This window comes from Talpa europaea (genome assembly GCF_964194135.1).
Source record: "Talpa europaea genome assembly, chromosome: 12".
NCBI lineage: Eukaryota > Metazoa > Chordata > Mammalia > Eulipotyphla > Talpidae > Talpa > Talpa europaea.
Genome location: NC_140079.1, coordinates 60,508,598 through 60,532,372, shown reverse-complemented (window position 1 = coordinate 60,532,372; position 23,775 = coordinate 60,508,598). Strand labels below are relative to the sequence as shown.

General features: G+C 37.6%; 1 protein-coding gene across 1 annotated transcript in view; it reads right to left on the bottom strand.

The window, feature by feature from the left end:
* SLC9C2 (solute carrier family 9 member C2 (putative)) overlaps positions 1-23,775 on the bottom strand; it is a gene marked incomplete at both ends in the record, with an annotated part of 61,243 nt that overhangs the window by 4,222 nt on the left and 33,246 nt on the right. The window contains 8 exons of the mRNA XM_084250067.1: positions 1,210-1,341; positions 2,789-2,956; positions 7,445-7,543; positions 9,315-9,440; positions 11,859-12,007; positions 14,230-14,281; positions 18,743-18,892; positions 20,312-20,500. Of these exons, the coding sequence (XP_084106193.1) occupies positions 1,210-1,341; positions 2,789-2,956; positions 7,445-7,543; positions 9,315-9,440; positions 11,859-12,007; positions 14,230-14,281; positions 18,743-18,892; positions 20,312-20,500 (1,065 nt within the window). The remainder of the gene's footprint in view (positions 1-1,209; positions 1,342-2,788; positions 2,957-7,444; positions 7,544-9,314; positions 9,441-11,858; positions 12,008-14,229; positions 14,282-18,742; positions 18,893-20,311; positions 20,501-23,775) is intronic.

The following is a 23,775-nucleotide window of genomic DNA, read 5'->3' as shown; positions in this document are numbered from 1 at the left end:
TCTTTTAAGATGGCTTCTTTCAGTTAGAAATGTGCATATAAGTTTCTTCCAGGTCTTTTCACAGTTTGATAGCTCATTTCTTTTCAGTGCTAAATAATATTCCATTGTCTGAATATATCACAGTTTATTTATCCAGTCATCTCTAGAAGGACCTCTTCAATAAGTTATGAATAAAGTTGTTATAAACACTATTGTAGGGTTTTTTTGTGGATATTTTGTGTGACATTTATCACTAAGTAAATATCAAGGACCATAATTCTTGGATTGTACCATAATTCTTGGTAACAGTGTGTTTAGTTTGTAAGAAACAGATAAACTATTTTCCAAGGTGGTTGTACCAGTACCAGTAGTGAGTGAATATGCATTCCTATTGCTGCATAACACTAGCCATTTGGTATTATTATTAATCTGAATTTTGGACATTCTAGTAGGTGTATAATATCTTATTGTTGTTTTATTTTGTATTTCTCTGATGACATATGATGTGAAGCATCTTTTCATATTTATTTGCAATCTGTATATCTTCTTTGATGAGGTATCTGTCAAGACCTTTGACCTATACTTTAATTGGTTTGTTTTCCAATTGTTGAGTTTTAAGAACTCTTTGTGTATTTCAGATTAACAGTCCTTTATCAGATGTGTTCTTTTGCAAATATTTTCTCTAGTCTATGCTTGTTTTTCATTCTCTTGAGTTATGTTCGTTTTTAAATTCAAACTAAAATCCAGTCTGTCTATTCAATGAATATTGTTAACTACAGGTCTCTCACCTCCCTAGCTCCTGAGTCCATAGTAGGAGCTCAAATAATTATTAAATAGAATATAAGTATTGTAAATTTTACCAGTGCTAGAACAAACTCAAAATGCTACTATTTTCGAGAAAAAAGTTCACATAAGCGGCTCATTTACTCCAGTAAAGATTTTTTAAAAGCAGGAGATTCACATTAACACAGGTAGAGTAGACTATTGTAAACACCAGACTGTTTATTAACCCACTCCGATTAATGCTATGCTTGGTTCTGGGGGAATCTATTTAATATTTGCTTAATTTTTTTTAAGGGATGACATCAAATAGCCTTAGAAAACTAACTGTGACTACAGGATTGACAACAGATACAACCTTCTTTTCTGCCTTTGCCTCTAACATGAAATGCACTTTTGTAAAAAATATAGTAGATAAAAGTTCATTCATATTTTAATTATGTAACTTACCTCATTGATGAGACTTGATTCAAAATATTGATTGGCAATACCGAGAGCAAGTTTTAGCCATATTTTATATTCTAGGGATGGCCAGAAGACATCGAAACCTTCATATAAGTCCTCCAGAGAGATAAAGCAGGCCTGGAAACATGAGGAGGTATCAAACAGCAAACTTATTTTGGAATTAAATGACATCAGGAAACAAAATGCCTATAGGTTTAATCTTCATTTAACCTCTTAGAAAAACTGACTCTAGTGTAAGTATGATTCTTGGTCACTTAAAAGCACTGGCCCATGCAGAGGCTCTTTCTATGGATAACATGATAAAATATAATCAAGTTAAAGCTACAGACTTAATACTAGGTCAGGAAAATTCACACCACTCAATAGCTATGATAAAGGAGATGATTTATGAGCCTAAGGACCAGGACCTGAGCCACATATACTTATCTATTTTTATTGTGATAGTAGGTAAAGTGGGCTCATTCCCAGTGCTTCTTCCAGAGGCAAACTCCTTCCCTGAGCAAGGAAGACCATTTGTTCCGAATCCCAGCTGCATGAACTTTAATGAATTCAGTTCAGCCTTGATACTAAATCCATGTTTTCATCCTCTTCCAGAAATGAAATAGTATGATAAAAACTGATAAAACAACAATCTCTTTGGTCTTTAAGACTCTGGATCCTGCTGCATTGCACCTAATGGTCCCAAAGGCTTGTTTTCCTTATAAGCACAAACTTTGGCTCACTTCAATTTGAATTCCCCACCCCTGGAATTTTATGTAGGTATTTTCCTAATCATCATAACATCAAAAGCTGGGGGAGAAATCAAATACTCTCCAAAAACTAATGATGTATGAAAATAAATTAATTTAACTTAAACTTTAAAAAAAAAACACACACACACCAAAAGCTAGATCTTCTCTTATTTTTTTTTTTGAACTTTTTTTTTAAGTTAGCAAAGATTTATTTACAAGGGAAAAGGAAATGAGGAAATGTACAACTCAGGAAGAAAAGAGGGAGATAAGTTCTTAAATGCATCCTACCTGTTCCACCGACCTGGAATCCCAAATGACCTGCCAAGACCAAACCTGTCTGGCCAAGAGCACCAGTCAAGTGCCCCAGACACCACTAACATGGCTGGTTTTTATTTACAAACAGAGAAAATGGCCGTTTAATTCTGCCTTTAGGTCCTCACAACTTCCCTTTGGGGATCCTGGGATTTGTAGTTCCCAGTATCTTGATGGAGTGGGGGTGGCATCCACAAAGCCTATATGGAATTCACTCAGGACATCCTTTCCCCCTAACAATTCCCCCCTTTCACTTTTTGCCACCATCCATGGTGATGAATAGATCTTCTCTTTTGATAAACAAGGACATTAAGACTCAAAGGGGCTAAACTATCTCAACTCCAAGTCCTACACTCAAGATGTGAGACACTAAAATCTTCCTTAGCTTAGCTGCTTCCCAGTAACTGGTTGGTTGACTCAGTAAGATACCAAATCCAAAGGAAGAAAGGATACTAGTATTCTTTATTTACTTGAAGAACAAGCAATTAATAGCCATGGTACTGACAACACCAGCTTCTTACCTGTAAAGTAGTTTCACAGATGGCAGTATATTCAATTTCATGCTTAAGCAGACAGCTCAACTCTCCAATTATGTCCCCACTGGTACAGTATTCTGTAAGTATGGTATTGGACTCTGTATCGGGCCTTAGACCATGGTTTATTCCAAAGGTAGGAAGTGGACTATGCAACTACAAAAGGCAAAAAACATGCAAAAGTAAAAAAATTTAAAACATTTGACTAAGTCATAGCAGTTCCCACTGCTCTTGCACTTACTACAGCAGAAGGAAAAGATTCTCTGTGAACACTTTCAGGTTTCAAAACAGAAGCAGGCTTCACAAAAGTCATGGTTTCTTTCACATTTCAACTCTCCAAGGCAAAGACTATTAACAATCTTTAGCTTTACAGATGAACCCCTATTTATAACTTTCTATTTATACCTTCCTTATATAAATAAAAATCCCACCAAAGTAGTAATTGCAGTCTGCAATATATGTAGTCACCCACTCAGAATCTATTAGATATTCTGGTGTCTTGCTGGGGTGGGGGGTGGGGAAGCGGGGGAGGGGGGCACAACTTTTAAATTCAAGAATGCATAAATCAGATATCATGAATTAATTGGCCTCCAAACCAAGCCATGATTTCAATTAAAAACCTTGTCTTCCTTATAATGTTTAAAAATAAGCATTTGTCATCATCTGACATCAACCAAAAAAAGTTTAGAATGATCACAAAGATGGTTGAATCTCTTCAGGAAAAGAACTGGTAGCCATGGGTGGGGAAGAAACAGGCTATCAGAGCTCAGGAGGAAGATCAGCAATCAATCAGAAGGATTAGAGAACTCTCTAGAAATTGTAGCTGTAAACATCAAAGAGGAAGGCTATTCAGGATACAGGAAATAGGGAACAGAGAGTAACTGATTAAGTTGCTGTGAAAATTGCACTCCCATCCTATTGATTACCAACTCAGAGTTTTAGAGGCATTTGAGCTTCCAAAAGATTGAACTCTTTTTTTAAATTTAATTTTGAATCCACTTCAGAGGCCATTTGGGCAGTGAAGAATAGCTCTGCTTTTTACAAATCAAGAAAAAGAAGATATCATTTGTGATAGGCACAATTCTAAAGAAGTCCTTTCAAATTCCTCTCTTTGTTATTCAACCAAACATTAATCTAAATATTGCTGTGAAGATACTTTACAAGTAGAATTAGCTGATTTTAAATCAGCTGATTTTAAAGAGATGATTCTGGATTATCCTGGGGGACCCAATGTAATCACTTGAGCTCTCATAAGTAGAACAGGAAATACAATCAGTCACAGAGAAGTGCTTCAACATGAAAAAGATTGGAAAGGATGAACTCTGAGATGTGTGTATTTGCAAGCAATGACCAAAGGGGAGCTAGCACTAAAGGTGGTTCCCAGCTGAGGTCCTGCAGAGAAGCAGGACATCTATCCTATAACTCTAAGGAACTGGATTATTCTGAAAACCTTAAGGAACCTGAAAACTAATTCTGCCCACAGAATTTCCAAGAAAGGAATGCAAACAATGCAAACCTTTGATTTTGGGCTGTGAGCTTCAAGCAGAAGAAGAGCTAAGTTATAGAAGTTCTGAACAGAGCTATGAGATTCAGATAATAAACCTAAATCACCAAATTTATGGTGGTTTGTAATAGCATTTATAGAATACTAAAATAACATTTTCAGCCCAAATATCATTGGACTTATGTTTTAAGAAGCCTTAGTTCAAATATTACAAGAAATTTTCCCAAATGAACTGCAACTTTTATGTGTTTGATTTAATGTATTTAATAAATACTGGTAGCAATATATTTTTGTTATGATTCTAATGGGAACAGCACTAAGCATGTGGTTGCTAATAAAGGCAGTACTGTACAATGGCCAAGCACATGGACACCGGAAGTAGACTCCATGGGTTTAACCACTTACTAGGTGTCCTTGGGGTCAAGTCAATTAATTTCTTTGTGCATCATTTTTCTCATGCAGAAAACAAAGTTGTTATAAGGATTCAATGCCATAACATATTACAATTCTTGACTACGACTAACTCCTTCATCTATCACCTCTAACATACTATAGAATTTACTTATTTATTTTGTTCATTGCCCACCCTCTTCTATGACTTGACTAGAAACTAAACTCTAAGAAGGCAGGGGTTTTTGTCTGTTTTGTCAATTCCGTGCCAAAAATAAGCAGTACCTGTTGCCTGATAGTAATAAAGTAAATATTTGTTAGATGAATTAATGAATTAATGAATGGAAAGTGTCAACGACTTAATAGTTTCTATATGTGTTTTTGTATTATAATATTTATATAGGTTGATATTTTTTATTTTCATGATCATTTTTTGTATTTTTAAGGTCAAAGATAGCCATTCTAAAAATAGAAAGTCAAATATACTTCTAGCACTATAATAAGGGGTTGTCACTTCTAATTGTCATCTAGGAACTAGGGATCATTTGTGTCATAAGCTGGGGTTCACCCCTGTATTTGATGTAATTAATAATGATTAGTCTCTCAGATAATCATTAACAAGTTTGTCTTCCCCATCTCTTGCAATTTTCCCCTTTGTTTGACAGGTTTGTCTTCTTGCGTTCCAAGGAAAATGGAGTTAAATACCAGTTGTTGAAAACGCAAGCTGGCGCCCAACCTGCCCACCTTTCTCCGTGTCGACCCCTTCCCTTCCCTTTGCTGACTCTTGCCCAGCTCCCCACTTTTTTCCCTTTGTATAAATAACCCTGCACTCTGCCAAAGAGCAGGATAGTGGTCTTTCAGACATGAGTCTGCACCTTCTTCATTTGTTGACAAATTAAACCACTTTCCTTTTCCTCAAACTCTGTTTCCTTTTATTAGCTGAGGGAAACTGAGGCCAACATTTGGTATCATATTCAGATACTAGTATTCAGATTCTAAATGACTCTTGTCCACATCACTATACTGACATCTTTCCCTTGTCACCAAAAGTCTCCTATTGGTCAGAAGGAAAATTGTACTTTTGATCTTCACCCTATTTGATCTCTGTGAGGCTAGGACATTGCATCCCTCATTCTTGGCTCTCATTTCCTGTGGATGAGTAATTCAACCTTCCCAGGTATTGGGTGCCACATCTGAACATTATGGGAAAGACTACTTTCTCCCAGGATTGTTATACGGAAAAATAGTGACTGTGAAAGCATTTTGTAAAATATGAAGTGCTTTCCAAATGTTGGGTATTTAACTCCCAGCTGTTGTGGCCATTCTGAGCAGAAATGGTTTCCTTTGGAAAAGAGACTGCACTAAAAAATTGAAACTTTTTTGGGACTTCCCCGGTGGCGCAGCAGTTGACCACTGGGCTACGAAGCTGCCCGCAGCCTCTGCAGCGCCGGTTCAATTCCCAGCACCGGCGAGGGTCCCACATGGTGTGACAGACCTCTCCTGCCGCCCGCTGCTCCCCTCAGCAGTGTATTTCATCAGTCTGCCTGTTCTGTTCCTGCTGCACCTCCCCCTGCAGTGACCTTTAGGGCTAATGGCTATCGCCAAGGTCCCTAGGTCCGGCTGGGCAAGGAACCAGCTCGCAGGGGGAGAACAGCAAAAACTCCCTGAGGCAGGGGAGTACAGCAAAGTTCCCTGAAGACATGGATAAGACAAAAGCCTATCAAAGGATTACGACCAACTCCTTATCTCGTCTTTCTAGAACTACAAACTTTATCCCTTCATTGTCTTTCTAAAACTTCCTTCTTTCTTCTATAAAGGTCATTTGTAGTTAATTAAAAAATCATATGAAATCCTTAACACAAGGCTGACTCAAATGAAACGTTACTAAACCCTGTAATAATTAAAATATAGTTTAAGTGAAAAAGTAGCTAGTAAAACAAAAAAATGCAATCATATAGCTTAAAAACAAAACTAATGAATTATCTACTTAAGAAAGAGGCTAGGTCCAAATGTAAACCACTCAGCGATAAGCTAAATCCATTCACTGCTCCTGTATATATACTGGCAACTAACTCAAATAAAATCACACTCAGATTTACACTCTCTCGAAGTGTGTCTGTTTGTCATTTCTTCAGCCGAATCCCTGACCACCCTGCGCAGTCTCTCAACCCTGAGACGGCCTCATCGTTTACTGCTGTGCTGGTCCGCGGCATGTTCCCCACTCTGTCTCTGGTGAATCCTCTCACCCTCCCGTGCTTCTGACTGTACCCAGTGCTTGTATAAATGAATAAATTTTTTTTTAAAAATTGAAACTTTTGGGCCTCCCCGGTGGCGCAGCGGTTGAGCGCTGGGTTGCGAAGCTGCCCGCGGCCTCTGCGGCGCCGGTTCGATCCCTGGCTGCTCCCCGGCCACCAGAGGAGGGTCCCACATGGCGCACAGACCTCTCCTGCCACCCGCTGCTCCCCTCAGCAGTGTACTTCGGTCCTTCTGCCTGCTCTGCTCCCTGCTCTGGCTCTGGTGAATTCTCTCACCCTCCCGCACGTCTGACTGTACCCAGTGCATGTATAAACAAAACAAACAAACAAACAAATAAATAAATAAAACATGCCTCTATTAAAAAAAAAAAAAAAGCTAGCGAAGTTTTAAAAAAATAAATAAATAAAAATTGAAACTTTTTTCTTGAATTTCTCCTTATGTTATAATTATACACTTCAAAATACATTTTTAGTAAAGAATAAATAGCCCCTTACAATTGCCATTCCCGAAGTAATTAAGTAGATTCCTTGTGACATTTCACCTTCTTTACAAATAATATCTCCATAATCAAAATAGGCGAGCTTAGCTTTTTCCTGGAAGAAAAAAAAAAAGTCAATACAACAACATCATAGTCACTTTTCTAAATGGAAATAAGTGTGTAAAGCTAAAATGGCTTTCAAGTAACATGAAAACACAACTACATTCTTTAGTTTGTTAATGAATTACTACTTGCTGACATACCTTTATCAAATTTTAGATAGAAAGGGACAATCAAGCAATCTGTAGACTTGTGATTAGAACCTCATACAATCTGACAGAAACACTCAATAAAAGTTTATGCAGCAAAAGAGTGAATTAATGAATATCTCTCCAATATTGTGATCATCTCCTAACTGGTCTTCTTGACCACTTTGTAACACTTTTACTAGTCCAAAACACCATCAACTCTTGCCTCCAGTATTGTAATCACCTCCCAAGTGGTCTCTCTGATTTGCCTTTGACCCCTGATAGCTCAATATAACATCAGGATGGTCATTTTATTTTATTTTAAAGATTTATTTATTTATACAAGAACCAGGGTACAGGCCAGATGCATGGGAGGGTGAGAGTATTCACCGGAGACAGAGCGGGGAACAGAACAGGCAGACTGAGTGAAATACACTGCTGAGGGGAGCAGCGGGCGAGACAGGAGAGGTCTGCTTCGCCATGTGGGATTCTCGCCAGCCAGCCGGGATTGAACCCGCACTGCAGAAGCTGCCAACAGCTTCTGCAGTGCGGTGCGCACCACCAGGGAGGCCCAGGATGGTCATTTTAAAATGCAAGTTAGATCATGTCACTTCCCTGTTTAAAATCTTCCGGCAGGTTTCCTTGTAATTCAGAAGAGAAGCCAAAGTCATGGCCAACAAAGTTCTACTAATTCAGGTTGTCTACAAACTGCTCCAACTTCATTTTCTCTCTTCATCGCTGCTCCTGACACATGATCCTCTGTGATGTTCCCAAAACACACCAAGCACATTTCACCTCAAGACCTAGATTGCTCTTCTCCCATTTCTCTAGGTGACTTGCTCCCTCAATTCTTTCAGATCTCAAATGTCACCTTATTAGAAGAGTCTTGCCTGACTACCCATACAATATGGCTCCCAAACATATTCCCTTTTTTACCTTTTCTCCAGAGTTTTTATTAGTAATCTTGTACACTACATATTTCGATGTTGGTATTTTTATTACTCTTATCCATCTATATACTATAAAATCCATGCAAGAAGACACTTTATTTATTTTATTCATGGGCATATCCCCAAACCTAGAACAGTCTCTGGCACATAGAAAATAATAAGTATTTGTTGAAAGTGTCCAAGTTCCTCTAATAACACTCAGCTGACTTTAGACAGAGTATGATCTTTTGAATACACAACACAATTTACATTTTTCCCTGTCATACTACACTCAGCTGGTTTTGCTTTCAAATCATCTGCCTGGTCTGTGTAGTGATTTACATTTGAGACTCTTATTCCAAAAAAAAAAAAAAAAAAAGTCTTTTCCAAAGCATGCACCTGAAAATCCAGAACTCTATAACATAAAATAAGGTGGAATTGGCAGCAATCAGGTAACAGAAATAGTTCATCCTCAATAGACAATGGGGTAAATTATCTTTGTCTTTAGGCTCAAAATAAAATCTACTTTTCTCGGTTTTGTTGGGTCCTTCATTTTGAGTTCCCTTCATTAGTCATTACAGGATTCTTACTTTGAAAAAAAAAATATATATATATATATATTTGTGTTAATCTTAAATTGTTGAGTAAAAAAAAAAAAAAGGAAAACAATTATCATCAAACGAGTCAGAAGAGGAGACAGAATTTTTACCTTGAAGAAGTCAATAAGAACTTCATTATTTTCCAGCCACACAATATTATGAAGATATTTCTCAGGAGTGGGGAGCGGAATTAACATTGGAAAGTTATTAAGTGCCTTTATTTTTAAAAGTAGTACCTAAAAACAATCAACAGTAATCAGATCCTGTAACAGGAATGGAACATTAGGTAAAAACTAAGGAAAAATTTAAAACTACTGTTAAATAAATTTAACATTGACTTTGGCTCATAGTTTTTTCAGCCTATTTAAATTATATTCTAACCTTTTTTGGACACTATTCACCCTTTATTACTATTTTCATTGTTAGACTAATCCAATCAACACTGTAATCTACACTGTCTTAATTTCAAATTATCTGAATGTCACAGTTAATTACTACAAAATTTAATACCGTGATCTCTCTATTTTTTATGTGTATAATTTGTTTCTCTATATCTGTCCAATTTTAGATAATACAGTTCTAGTTTTTCAGCCTCTGAGAAGCCTTTTATGGCTAATGAACCTGGTAAGAGATAATCATTCATTTTTTAATTTGATAATCAAAGATAATAAAAAAATAAGAGATAATCAAACCATTTTTTTATTTGCCTGGCATACCTTGTACAAGTCATTACATTGCAATATTGATATTTTTACTTATCTGTCTCACCCTCCATATAATATAACATATGTTGATGGAATCAATTCAGGGAATTTGGGGTCATTGTTATAGTCATTAAATATCTGAATCTCCTCAAGAGTCCATAATGCTAGTAGGTATCCAACATATATTTACTTGATTAAATTGAATAAATATATCTAGCTCTTTATGATCTGGGATTGATGATTATATCTCTTTGGCTGGCAATTAAGACTTATTAGGCAATTGAGTAACTGCTGAATGATGGATTTACCTTTCTAAATAGACGTACAGAAAAAAAAAAGGCTCCTCATAGGGGCTATTATTTATTTCTTTTAATTAATGGACATCAAGCAATCAACTGAATCCTACATAGGATTGAATCTTTCAAGCAATAAACTGAATCCTTCAATGTGATAGATGAAAAAAGTAGAATACAAAACATAATGTGTGGCTGTAGGAGACCCCTAAGGCATGCAGGGCTGAGACAAGGAAAACATCAAGGTCATGGCTAAAAAAACTGATCAGCTCAGGTCAGAGGACTGGCCCATGTACAGACTGGGATTTTTTTTTTTGTATCAGCACTGCATGCCTTATGGGAGACAGCATGTGGCAAGGTGGAACTTGAGGGGTACAGTAAAAGAGCATGTTATTCCCTCTGTCAGGCTAGAGAGCTAACCTTGGTCATTATGTTATGGAAACCGAAGGAGAGAACAGCAGGGGGAATATGCTCTGTTCCACATCCCTCTGGGACCATGGTGAGGCAGCACTGTCCAGGAAATGGCCAGAATACGGCACAGAGTGGCCAGTAGCCAGGAAGTCAATGGCAAGGAAAAGTCTAGGACACCCAGGAGCAGCTTCTTATTGGGCAGACTTGGGACCAGACAAAATGTAGGACCAGAACATCTGTTTCTGCTTTATGCTACCAAGCAGATAAACCTTTGTACAGAGTAGGAAAAACATTCTCATTTGCACAGATACACAGCCTGGATGGCAGATGTGATAGAGTGGTAGGATGAAACATTTAATATCTTTTCTACTATCCTATGTTTGTTTGTTTTTTTGGCACACAAATTAATAATTTTTCAAAAATTAATTTATTAGGTAATAATTAGAGTATCTCTCAATCCCTCCCCCAACAACACACACACACACAGACACTCACATACACAAGTTGGTTGCCTCCCTACCATGTCGTCCTCCCTTATCACAGCTGGTGGGACTTGACAGCATTTATTCCTTCAGTGGTTAGAGAAGCAGAAAAATCTATAAGTTTGTTGAGGGTGCCAAAAGAAAATGCCATAGATGGCAACACTGATAGGAAAAGAAAAATCTGAAAAGCCTTACAGGTCTTTGTTCTAGTCCCTTCCTGAGGCCTAGCCACATGGCCTGGCACTCTATCCTTACTGTTAAATCCCCAACCTTATTTCTTTGTTAAACCTAGTTAATACTGGTTTCTATTAGTTGCAACCAAGAAGTTTTTTTTTTTTTTAAGATTTATTTATTTATGCATACAAGAACTGGGGTACAGGCCAGAGCTGTGGGGGAATGAGAGGATTCACCAGAGACAGAGTGGGGAACAGAACAGGCTGGATGACTGAAATACACTGCTGAGGGGAACAGCAGCCCAGACAGATCGAACTCATGCTGCAGTGGCTGCAGATAGCTTCCTAGTGCTGAGACTTAGGCACTTGCACAACCAGGGAGGCCCACAATCAATAAGTTTTGACACAGAGTACACCAACTAGCACTGGTACTAGTTGCCATTGGCACTAACAAAGGCTGTAGGTAAATTACAGAATCAGCATCTGAGGTTAATCACTCTTCCGAATCTCTCTCACTCACTACACTCTGTTACTCTGTAACAGAGTAGGCTGGGGTGTTGGGCTGATGGAATCAAACAATTGCTTTATTACCTTATTAATCTCTTTTCCCTCGTATTTATCAATGATGCCTCTTGACCAAAGGAAGGTGAGGTTTTTCAGAGCTTTAGCAATCACGTTCTGGATTGCCTGCCTAGTCTTCAAAGTAATGACAACATCACGACACTGGTGCTCTATATGTCCTGAAGCAAATGAAACTGTCAGCACACAAACTAGGCAATAATTACAATAGTAACCAGTATTTGTGGAAACACTTATAATTTCCAAAGTATTTTTGCCATACTGTTTTAGACAGTATTTATGAGGTCAGTAAGACTAGATCCAACACTTGATGGATAAGGAGATTGAAAACTGGCTTCCCCCCACCAAATAAGAGAAAATCATTATGTCTACTTTCTTGTCACAGCACCTTTCACTTATCTCTATTAAAGAACACATTACTTTGTTCTTTGTTGTATTATTGTTTACTCTTTTGTTTCATCATCATATTAAGTAATGGGGGGGGGGAGAGACTGAGCGAATAAGTGATTAAATTACAAAAGCCCCTGGACTATGGTTGGTGAGTCTTTCTGAGATCAAATAGCATATTCTTTCCTCTTTAATAAACATGAAATCAGTCATGGATGGGATTGAGAGTCCACACTAAAACAGCATCCTTGTCATCTTTGTAACCTTAGCATTAGAACAATGCCTGCAATGTAAGATCGGTCCCCAATCCACCCCCCCAAATATTCAGACAGGCTTCTTCCAAGATGTCCAGAACAGTTTTTTTCCTAATATGTGTCACCTTAGTGTGTGGAACTAAGGTAAATCAAGCCCGCATGGGCCTCAGAAAAAACTACAATATTGTCACAGTCTTAAAGAATGTAGATTACCTAGATTTAGAATCATCTCCAGAAATAACCTTCTGTCCAAGAAAAAGGCAGGGAAAAACATCTACAGGCAAGGTTTTATTATATGAAATCATCCCATCTTTGTCATGTGAGACCCCCTCCTCTCTCCTTGATGCCCCAGATAGCTACCCCATTCCTTAGCACAAGATATAAGCCCTAATACATCCTATTTACTTTAGAATGTATAGCCATGTGAATTCTTCAAATGTATGCAATAAGATTTGGTCTTTTCTCCTACAAATCTGCCTGTTGTTAATTTGTTTGCCATCTAGCCTGAGAAGAACCCAAAAGGGTGGGAAAATTTTCCCCTGTGCTCCAACACCTGACACCTGAAAAGTGCTCAATCATTGTTCAAACTGAAATGTGCTGAGCAGTAAAGTGAAGGACAGCATGATCAAGAGCACATGTTTTGTGTCAGATACACGTAGGCATGAAATCTATCTCACTACTTTCTAACCATGTGACTTTTGGCAAGTAAACCTTTTTAAGCCTCAGTTTCACATCCATAACATGAAGATGATAATAGTATTTGCTTCACAGCATAGATATAAGGGTTAAATAAGATATTGCACATAAAGCAGTTAGCACAGTTCCTGACATAATTAGCATTCACTAATCTATTGTAGTGACCATATGGGAGCAAGCATTCTGTTTTAGAGGACTGAACCAAGACAACTTTGTAATATTGTATACTGATCTAAAATAAAAGGCAGCAGCTCTAAGCTCGTAATATTCAAAAGCACAGAAATAAAAATCAGCCTGCATGTAAATAGCAACTCTAGGTCCTGGATAATCTGAAACAATACCAAAGTATTTTGAGCTATTGTTTCCAACCTTACAGTTTCATTCATTATACCATGTTTTGATTTCGAAAGTATGATCCTCATGTGGCATCTTACAATGTGATTATCAATGTAAAGTGTTTTTACTTTATTTCTTTGGCAATAATTTCATTTATTAAGGGCTTATCATATATCAGGCCCTCTACCAGATACTTTGGCACATCTTGGGCGCCTAACCCATAGTCCCCTTATGAGGAGACAGACATGAAAACAGCATGAAACAGGAGACAGTTCATCAAAACAGCATGAAATCCTAGGGCTCCTACTACGTGGGCTTCAACTCAAGCAGAGTAACTGTAGATATTCAAGAAATGGTATCTCTTAGAGGCCCACATTCCTGAGTATCCTTGAAAACAAAGGTAACCAAAACCAAAAAGCAAATCCCCTTGTCAAAGGTAATCTTCATGCCTTTTTCTTATAATCATAAGGAATCTAAACTTGCCATCCTCTCAAATAATTGAACTCCTCTAACTTTATACAATGATATATTGGTATGTTCATACCCTCCACCAGACACTGCACTTTTTGTATGTCTGACCCATTACATATGTCCAATAAATTTTTATTGAATGAATGAGTGATTAAATGAGAATATAAACTTATTTTCTTTTGGTTAGATTATAGGATACTAAAGTATGTTTCAGGAAATCAAATATTCTAATCACCTACCTAGTTCTTTGATAGCATCTCGTTTGTTGGCTTCCAAAATGTCAAATAATTTCTGCAAGAAATTAAGAAAACATTAACTTCTTATCACATCAAGTGCATTTCTGGCTTTAGAATCTAGGGAAATCTCACTTCATTTACAATTTGCTCCCCCAAATCATACTGGCCCAATTGTTCCCTGTCAGTTCTGTTGCTTTGCCCATGCTCACGCTCAAATTACAGTGAATACTGTTGCAGTCAGTCACTTACCTAATTACTGTGCCTAACATTTCTCATAAAAGATTAATGTGCACTCCTTCATGCACCAAAGAGAATGCCCCTTGCCAGAACCCCACCAAATGAGCAGATGTTTGGGGAACCGGTCTGTCGGGAACAAAAAGCACATGGAAGAATTGAGAAAACATGGTGTCAATTAGTTCATGTCTCCTAAGATAACTCCTGATGCAAATGAAGACTTAGTCTCACTCCTGGGCTAACCACTGTGTATTAAATTATAGCATAGGTATCTGTCAAATGCCCACTGTGTCCCAGGCACTGCTCTCCATGGAGCTTAGCTCCAACTGTGAGCATTCCTGAGACTTGTACATAGACTTCCCAATAACCTTAAGAACAAAACAACTGCCAGGACCCGAGGATGGTCAGGTACAGAAGACTGAAAGCCTGCACTCAAACAATGCAGGGCAGAGTGCTCTTTACAAGGAATAACTGGGTTGTTATTTAACCTTTAAGCAGCTCAAGTTAAGTTTTTGTTGTCATTTTGAGTTTAGAAAAATCACCTGTAATCAGCCCCTCATTTTGAATATAAGAATGAGGTTTACAGTTTTTATTAATTGCTCCTTCTATTTTATAATGTCAAATCATTACTGGGAAGGTGCCAAATTTCTCACCTGTTCAAGGCACCGAAGTGACTTGATCCAATCCTGCTTATACACATGCAAAGGCAGCCGCTAAGTCCATTTCATACCAAACTGGACTTAGGGAAATTCTGTAAAACTGCCCTAGAACAGCCTTGCACGAGAGGGCAGAGAAACTAACTCCTATCTACAAAAAGAATATAATCAAGAAAGCTGAGACATCTATGTGTCTTCTCCACAGGTGAGTTGCCAATGGCCAGTTTCTTGAACCATGTCACTTTGATATCTAAACCTCTCAGAAATCCATTTAAATCTTCACTAAAGACTTTTAAAAGGCCAGAAGGAATTCAATTAATTTCTTATACTTCAAGGCAACTGTCCCCAAATCTCTATGACTTCTACCAAACTCCTTTTCATGCTTTAACTCTCCTCACTAAGTATTGGTTTTCCTTTTCTCCTCTTTCTGTTCTGAGTAAATAGCTCTGTGTTCTTTCTAATGTAGATCAATATAGACTTTCAGTAGTTCTTTTCATTTTAGTTCCCAGCATTGAAAGTAAATCAATAATCAACACTATTGATAAATCTAAATAGTATTTCTCTGTCCTCTCTATAAGGACATCATGAAAGATGTTAGATACCTTCCTAAAATTCAGGCATGCTCTTCTTTAGGGATCCCTGATTATATAGGAAAATCTTAGCTGCTAAAGATAGTTAATAATATATTGTTTGTATATTAGAAATTAAAAAGATTAGCATAGGTGTCTTCACAGCCTCTTTTCCTTTCCTGAATTCAATAAGGAAAAAAGCCAACAGTCTGAGATAATAAATGGTCATCTCGAAAAATAAGCATGAACACCAGAAGACAAAAACCTCAGTCCAGCCCTGATTTTTATGTTTACACACACAATATTAGGTTAAAATTTAGAAATCACTAGTCTCACTCAAGCTGAGAAAATCCCTTGCAGCTAGAGATAATAGATCCTCAATTTAGATCCTCATCTGCAAATAAAAGTATAACCCCAAATCTTCAAATATTGGGCAGAAAAAAAATGAAATAAAAGACAACAACCAAATATGACAAAAGGAAGAATGAAATTCAAAAAAGCAGAATTAATAAAGGAAACAGAATTTCTTTTAATAAAGAGATTCGAGAGAATATCACATTCAGGAAGGAAGGAAAGAAGGGATGTGGCCAGGAGGGAAAGAAAACAGTTGCTATGCAAAAGGGGCAATCACAGTTCTTGGAGATAAAAAAGGAGAAAAGAAACTCTAATAGGTGGGCTAAACAGCAGAATGGATTCAGCTAACAACTAAATATTAATAACCTCGAAAATCAAGCTGAAGGGTTCTCATGCAAAGAGCACAAAGTTGAAATACATGAAAAAGTTGAAACAGGGACTAAAAGCAGAAATTCAAAAATCTGTTTAAAATGGTGCCAAGAGCCTGCACGCCTATGTTTATAGCAGCACTGTTTACAATAGCTAAGCTTTGGAAACAACCCAAATGCCCAAAAATAGATGACTGGATCAAGAAGATGTGGTACATATACACCATGGAATATTACTCAGCATTCAAAAAAGATAAACACATGCAATTTGCAGCAACATGGATGGCGCTGGAAGGGATCATGCTCAGCGAAATAAGCCAAAAAGAAAAAGAAAAATACCAGATGGTCTCACTCATAGCAGGAATCTAGAAAACTTAAATAAGGGACCAGGAAAAAGAATAACTATAAGAAAGTAAAAATCAAAATCAACAAACAACTATGAACCAGAGTCACTCTATGGGGGGTGGGGGGGGCAGGGAGGGGAGGGATTGGGGTCAAAATAAGGAGGTCGCAATTGTATGGGGAATATAAAAATAAAAAATTTTTAAATAAAAAAAGTGTTTTTAAACTTGAAAAAAAAATAAATAAAATGGTGCTAAGAGGAGGAAAAAAAACAGAAGGGAGAGAAATAATCAAACATATAATAGCAGATAGCAAGCTTCAGATTACAAAGGCCCTATCAAGTGTTGCATGGAGTAATTTTATTTTTTACCCACACATGGTGAAACTATGAACTCCAAGGATAAAGAGAAAATTCAGAAGCCTCTAAAGGGCAAGAAAAAAGTCACCTAAAAAAGCAAAAGTAAAATCAGATGTGTATCAACAATGCTGAAAGAAGGCAATATCCTCAAAAAAATTTGAAGGAGTCAATGTGAGAGAAAATAAAAAGTTTTTTTGACATATAAATCCATGCATAATATGAGAAAAAAATCACTTATGGGCATAATCCAACATAATAAAAAGGAAAGTAAAAGATAGCTCACACAGGACTCCTCACATTCTGAGGAACAAAATCCAAAGAAAGAGAAAAAATAGCAGTTAAAAAAAATTTTAATCCACTTGACTGTTTCATTTTGAAGAATCTCAAGTACTAAATGTTTAATGACATTGAATCATACTGTCTAGGTTACAGGTTAAATCAAATGATAGGTCGTACAATAACTAATATTTATATAACCATAACAAAGGTTGGCTTTTGGGTTTCCATGTATAGAGTCATTTATTGGAAAGAATGAAGATTTTATACATACAAACTAAAAAGCAAATATCATAAACCTTTGTTTGTGAAATAATAGCTCCAAAAATTTGAGATGGGGAGAATAAGAAAAGGTGAAAAAGGAGCAATGTTCTAAATTTCTTATACTTCATGAGAGAGAGTAAATAAAATCTTGTTAAAGATAATAAATCAAGAGTTAAATGTGTATACATATTAACTAGAATTAGTATGACAAGCCCAAGAGGAATATGACACAGGAATGGTTACCGCTGGGCTGTTTCTGGGAAGTGGCAGAGTGAAGGGTTGGGAGGGATCTTTTTATTTCTTCATTATATTATTTTAAGTTGTGAAATTATGATTATTTTTAACCACCCTTTCTGTGTTTTCTCCTCTCTTCTCTTGCAGATGATTGATTGATTGATAGATGATAGATAACGGACATAAATATTTGGGTTCAAAGACCTTCCCCTTCAAAGACCTTCCCCTTTAAGCCAAGCAAAGCCATTGAGTACTCTTAACAGAAAGTTACACATGAAACTTAAAGTAACAATTATGCTGCTAAATTGCAAAGAGACCCAGAGTAGACAGACTGAGGTAAGGGAACCCAGTTATGAGGTGATTCAGCGCACTGACAAGTTTCTAATGAGCTTATGCCCTGATCTCCCATTTGGTACATACTTCATACTGCCCAGAAGTGTGCAGGGCTTTGAATGATAAAAAATAATCAGTACTACTACTCATCCACTCCTTCCTCAGTGCCAGCATGTCAAGTTTTCACAAACAAATCTTTGCTCTTTTTCTCTCTTTCTTTCTCTCCACTTCAGATGGTCCCTTTCTTTGAAGCCATGTTCAAATCTCAACTCCACTGAAGCCTTTCCCAGATGCCCTGCTTTTTAATAACAAGTAGTAGATGCTTTTCTGTGAGGCTCATAAGTGAGTTTGATAAGGATAGCCAAACTGTAAAGAGCAGGGCCTATTCTCTGCATCATCTCCTATAACATAACAATTGAATCGCATTCACTTTTCAGTTTCTCTGTTGTGTTAAATACATCCAGAAATAGTCCTAAAAGAAATGAATATATCTCAGTGTTCCCCCAAATGACTAGTTTTGTCTCTTACCTGATAAATTGATTCTCGACTAGAAATCTGTTTTATTAAAAATTTGGTATCATCTTGACTTTTGACATAACCTTTTGTAATACTGTACATCAAGCTGAGACGCTTTTTGATCTGCACATCTACAATATTTATCAGTAGTGGTATCATTATCTGGAAACAATGGAGAGGGGAAAAAAAACATGAAAATTTGATGAGGAAAAGCGCTCTGTAGGGCAGATTTTTTTTTTTTTAAGATTTATATATTCAGGCCAGAGGTGTGGGTGGGGGGGTGAGAGGATTCACCAGAGACAGAGTGGGGAGCAGAACAGGCAGACTGACTGAAATACACTGCTGAGGGAAGCAGAGGGCAAGACAGGATTGGTCTGCTACGCCATATGGGTAGCTCCCTGGCCAGCTGGGGTTAAGCATAGCACTATGAAGCTATCCGCAGGTAGATATTCTTAAAGTGTGGTCTCTGGATCAGCAATGACATCACCCAGAGAGTCACTAGAATTGCAAATTCTTGCCCCTCACCCTAGTGCAGCCCAAACAGCAACTCTGGGTATGGGGCCCCCAAATTAGTATATTAACAAGTCTCCCAGAGCCTCCCTGGTGGCGCAAGGGGTTAAGCACTGCACTGTGAAGCTATCTGCACCCTCTACAGCATGAGTTCGATCCCCGACCAGGGACAACCCACATGGCGCAGCAGACCTCTCCTGACTCGCCTGCTGCTCCCCTCAGCAGTGTATTTCAGTCAGTCTGACTGTTCTGCTCCCCACTCTGTCTCTGGTGAATCCTCTCAGACCCCACCCACACACCTCTGGCCTGTACCCCAGTTCTTGTATGCATAAAAAAATAATTCTTTAAAAAAAAAAAAAACAAGCCTCCCAGACCACTTTCTAAAAATGGAAGCTCAATGAATAACTGATGTGGCCACTTTGAGGGGACTTCCCTACCTCTAACTTCCCCTCCCTTTTCTCCACACACCCAGATTTTGGGAGATCAGAGCAATGACCTCACAACGTGTGTGACAGTGACCACTGAATAAATTGTCTCTCAGCACCTCAGTTTCTTCATTCATAAGATAAGGACTTAGGGAGTCCAAGATCCTTCTTAGCTCTTAATTTCTGTAGTCACAAGCTAGAAGTAAGAGAGGATGACACTTGGAGAAAATGAGATTTTAAATAAGACCTCCCTGGGCTCAAATACCAGCTCTCCAACTCTCTGGCTCTGTGACCCTAAGCAAGTTATTTTAGTGACTTTGAGGACTAAGTCTCCTCAACTGCAAAATTAAGATAATACCCAGGTACCAGCATAGGTGGAGGGGGATCAGGAATATGGGTGCAAAACCAGAAGTATGGAGGGCAGGATGCCATTTTCCACAGGGTGTTCAGGGAAGGCCTTGATGTGAAGGTGACATTTAAGTAAAGGTTTGGAGGATGTAAGAGATACCTATGCAGATAATCTGTCGAATCAGTCTGGGAGACAAAAGATAGCACTCCTTCCTTTATTTCTTTTAAAATAATGAGGTTTCTTAACATTTAACAAGCAGTATAGAAAAAAAAATAATTCTTAAAAGTGGAAACTTACCTTGATGAGAGGAATAAGTCTAATTATTCTGCCATATCCTAATATTACTGTAATCTGGATTAGAGTCAAGTTATCTGGTCTCAGTCTGACAAAGTATATACACAAAATATCAACAATTCCAATAATCAAGATACAAAATTCCAAAGTATTCCAATGGTCATAAAAATATTGCCTTTTAAAAATTATTATCTGTTTAGAAAACAAATAGGACAATAATGTGAGGGGAGAACTCAAAAATCAACAAATACTCAACTGAAAATGAGCTACATCCTAAAAAGGGGGAGGTGACCCAATGGGCTGTGATAGGGGATTATGAAAACACCTTTGGTTAAGTATGGTATGATTACATAATCTGAAGAGATGTGAACCTATACTTCCAAATCACATGCAGTGATGTAAGGCAACATTACCTCAAAAAACATTAAAAACATAGAAAGTAAAAGTGATTTTTAAGCGATTCATCTGGAATTAAACAAAAAATCCTTTTTAATTTCGACCAAAACTGCAATTTCATTTAAAAAATACAATCTTAATGATGTTGAAATGCCAAAAACAAGCAATGAAAAATTGCAGCAAGGGGGATTGTTATACTATTATTTTTTTAAGATTTATTTATTTTTATACAAGAACTGGGGTACAGGCCAGAGGCACAGGAGGGTGAGAGGATTCACCAGAGACAGAGGAGGGAGCAGAGCAGGCAGACAACCGAAATACACTGCTGAGGGGAGCAGCGGGCGAGACAGGAGAGGTCTGCTCCGCCATGTGGGTATCTCCCTGCCGGCTGGGAATCAAATCTGCGCTACAGAGATTGCGGACAGCTTCACAGCGCTGCGCTCAACCCGCAGTGCCACTGGGGAAGCCCTGTTATACTATTATTAATAATAATTAAAGTGTGAATATAAATGCCGATAAATTATCTTTAAATCATTTATAGTTCCTATGTTATAAGAGACTTAACAAGCATATTCGGTTTTATTCACTCATTTTTTTAAATTTTTCATTGACATAATATTGCTGTATACTGTTGTTTATATTTTGGAAGTATAGGGTCCCCTCTTCCAGTAATGTTAGCATACACTCTCACCACCAAAGCATCCATAGTTCATTGTGCTCCCTCCCCACTTTATGCTCACTTCTCCCCCTTCCACTTCCCCTCTGAGTGCCTCTATCATCAGCTTTCAAGGATGAGTTTTTGAGTTTGGCTTTATCTGACCCTTTGCCTGGTTTCTTATATTCCACATATGAGTGACACCATCTGGTATTTGTCTTTCTCCTTTTGACTTATCTGGCTTAGTATAACCCCTTCTAACTCCATTCATGTTACCAAAAATGGCATGAGTTTATCTCTTTAGATCACTGAGTGGTATTCTATTGTGTATCTATATCACATCTTCTTGATCTACTCATTTGTTTGGGAGCATTTAGATTGTTTCCATAGTTTGGCTATTGTAGATAGTACCACAGCAAATGAACCTTTCCCTTTGAATTAGTATATTTGTGTTCTTTGGGTATATAACTAGGCATGAAATTGCTGGGTCTTATGGTAGATCCATTTTTAATATTTTGAGAAACCTCCATACTGCTATCCATAGGGGCTGGACATGTTTACATGCCCACCAACAGTGTAAAAGTGTTCTTTTTTCTTTGCATCCTTGCCCATACTTGTTTTTGGTCTTTTTGATATGGGCCATTCTCATAGGAATGAGATGATCTCTCATTGTGGTTTTGATATGCATTTCCCTGATGATAAGTGATGGTGAAAATGTTTTTATGTGCCTATTGGCCATCTGTATGTCTTTTGAGAACTGCCAATTTAGCTCTTCTGTCCATTTTTTGAATGGGCTATTTTCTTTTTGTTGAGTTGTATGAATTATTTGTGTATCTTTGATATCACACTTTTATCAGTCCCTGTTCTTCCATTCAGTAGCATGTCTTTTTGTTTTGGTTATGGTTTCTTTTGCTGTGCAGAAGCTTCTTAACTTGATATAGTCCCAATTGCTTGTGTGCTCTTTGTTTTCATTACTATTGAAGACATATCCAATACATCATATCCAAGACATCACTGAAGTTTATGTTGTGAAGTGTTTTGCCTATGTTTTCTTCTATATGTTTAATGATTTCAGGTCTTACATCCAAGTCTTTTATCCACCTTGAGTTGATTTTTGTTAATGGTGTGAGATAGTGATCTAGTTTCATTCTTTTGCATGTAGCTGTGCAATTTTCCCAACACCATTTATTGAAGAGGCTTTCCTTGCTCCAATGTATATCCTTCATTTCTTTGTTATGTATTAACTGTCCATATAGGTGTAGGTTTATTTCTAGGGTCATGATTTTTTTTTTTTAAATAGAGGCATGTTTTATTTATTTATTTATTTATTTGTTTGTTTTGTTTATACATGCACTGGGTACAGTCAGAAGCACGGGAGGGTGAGAGAATTCACCAGAGCCAGAGCAGGGAGCAGAGCAGGCAGAAGGACTGAAGTACACTGCTGAGGGGAGCAGCGGGCGGCAGGAGAGGTCTGCGCGCCATGTGGGACCCTCCTCAGGTGGCCGGGGAGCAGCCGGGGATCGAACCAGCGCCGCAGAGGCCGCCGGCAGCTTCGCAACCCAGCGCTCAACCGCTGTGCCACCGGGGAGGCCCTCTAGGGTCATGATTCTATTCCATTGTTCTATGTGTCTGTTTTTGTTCCATTGCAATGCTGTTTTAATAACTATAGCTTTATACTACAATTTAGTATAGTTTGCAGTCTGGAAGTGAAATACCACCATTTTTCCTCTGTTTTGTCAGGATTTCTTTGGCTATTCAAGGTCTTTTGTGGTCCTACATGAATTTCAGTAATATTTGTTCCATTTCTTTGAAGAATGCCATTGAATTTTTTTATAAAGATTGCATTGAATTATACAATGCTTTAGGTAGGATGGCCATTTTGACTATATCAACTGGCTCATGATGCCAATCCATGAGTAGCGAATATCTTTCCATCTCTTTGTGTCTTCTTCTATTTCTTTTAACAATGTCTTATAGTTTTCTTTGTAAAGGTCCTTTACCTCCTTTGTTGAGTGTACTCCCAAGTATTTGTTTTTAGTGTGACTGTAAAATAAATTATTTTCTTAGTTTCTTCCTCTTCCAGCTATTTGTATATAAGAAGGCAACTTACTTTGAGTATCAATTTTATAACTTGCCACTTTGCTGAACTGATTTATTGTTTCAATTTGTTGGCATTTTTAGGGTTTTCTATGTATATTGTCATGTCATCAGCAAATCATGATAGCTTTACTTCTTTCCTGGTATGGATTCTCTTTATATCTTGCCTAAATTGCTTTAACATCATTTCATTCTTTCCTTTTCTATCCAGATTTTTTGTTCATTCACATCTTCAAGTACACTGATTTGTTCTTCCATTTGGTCTATTCTACATTTACAGCTTTCTTCTGAATTTTTCATCTCCTCTATTGCTCTTTTT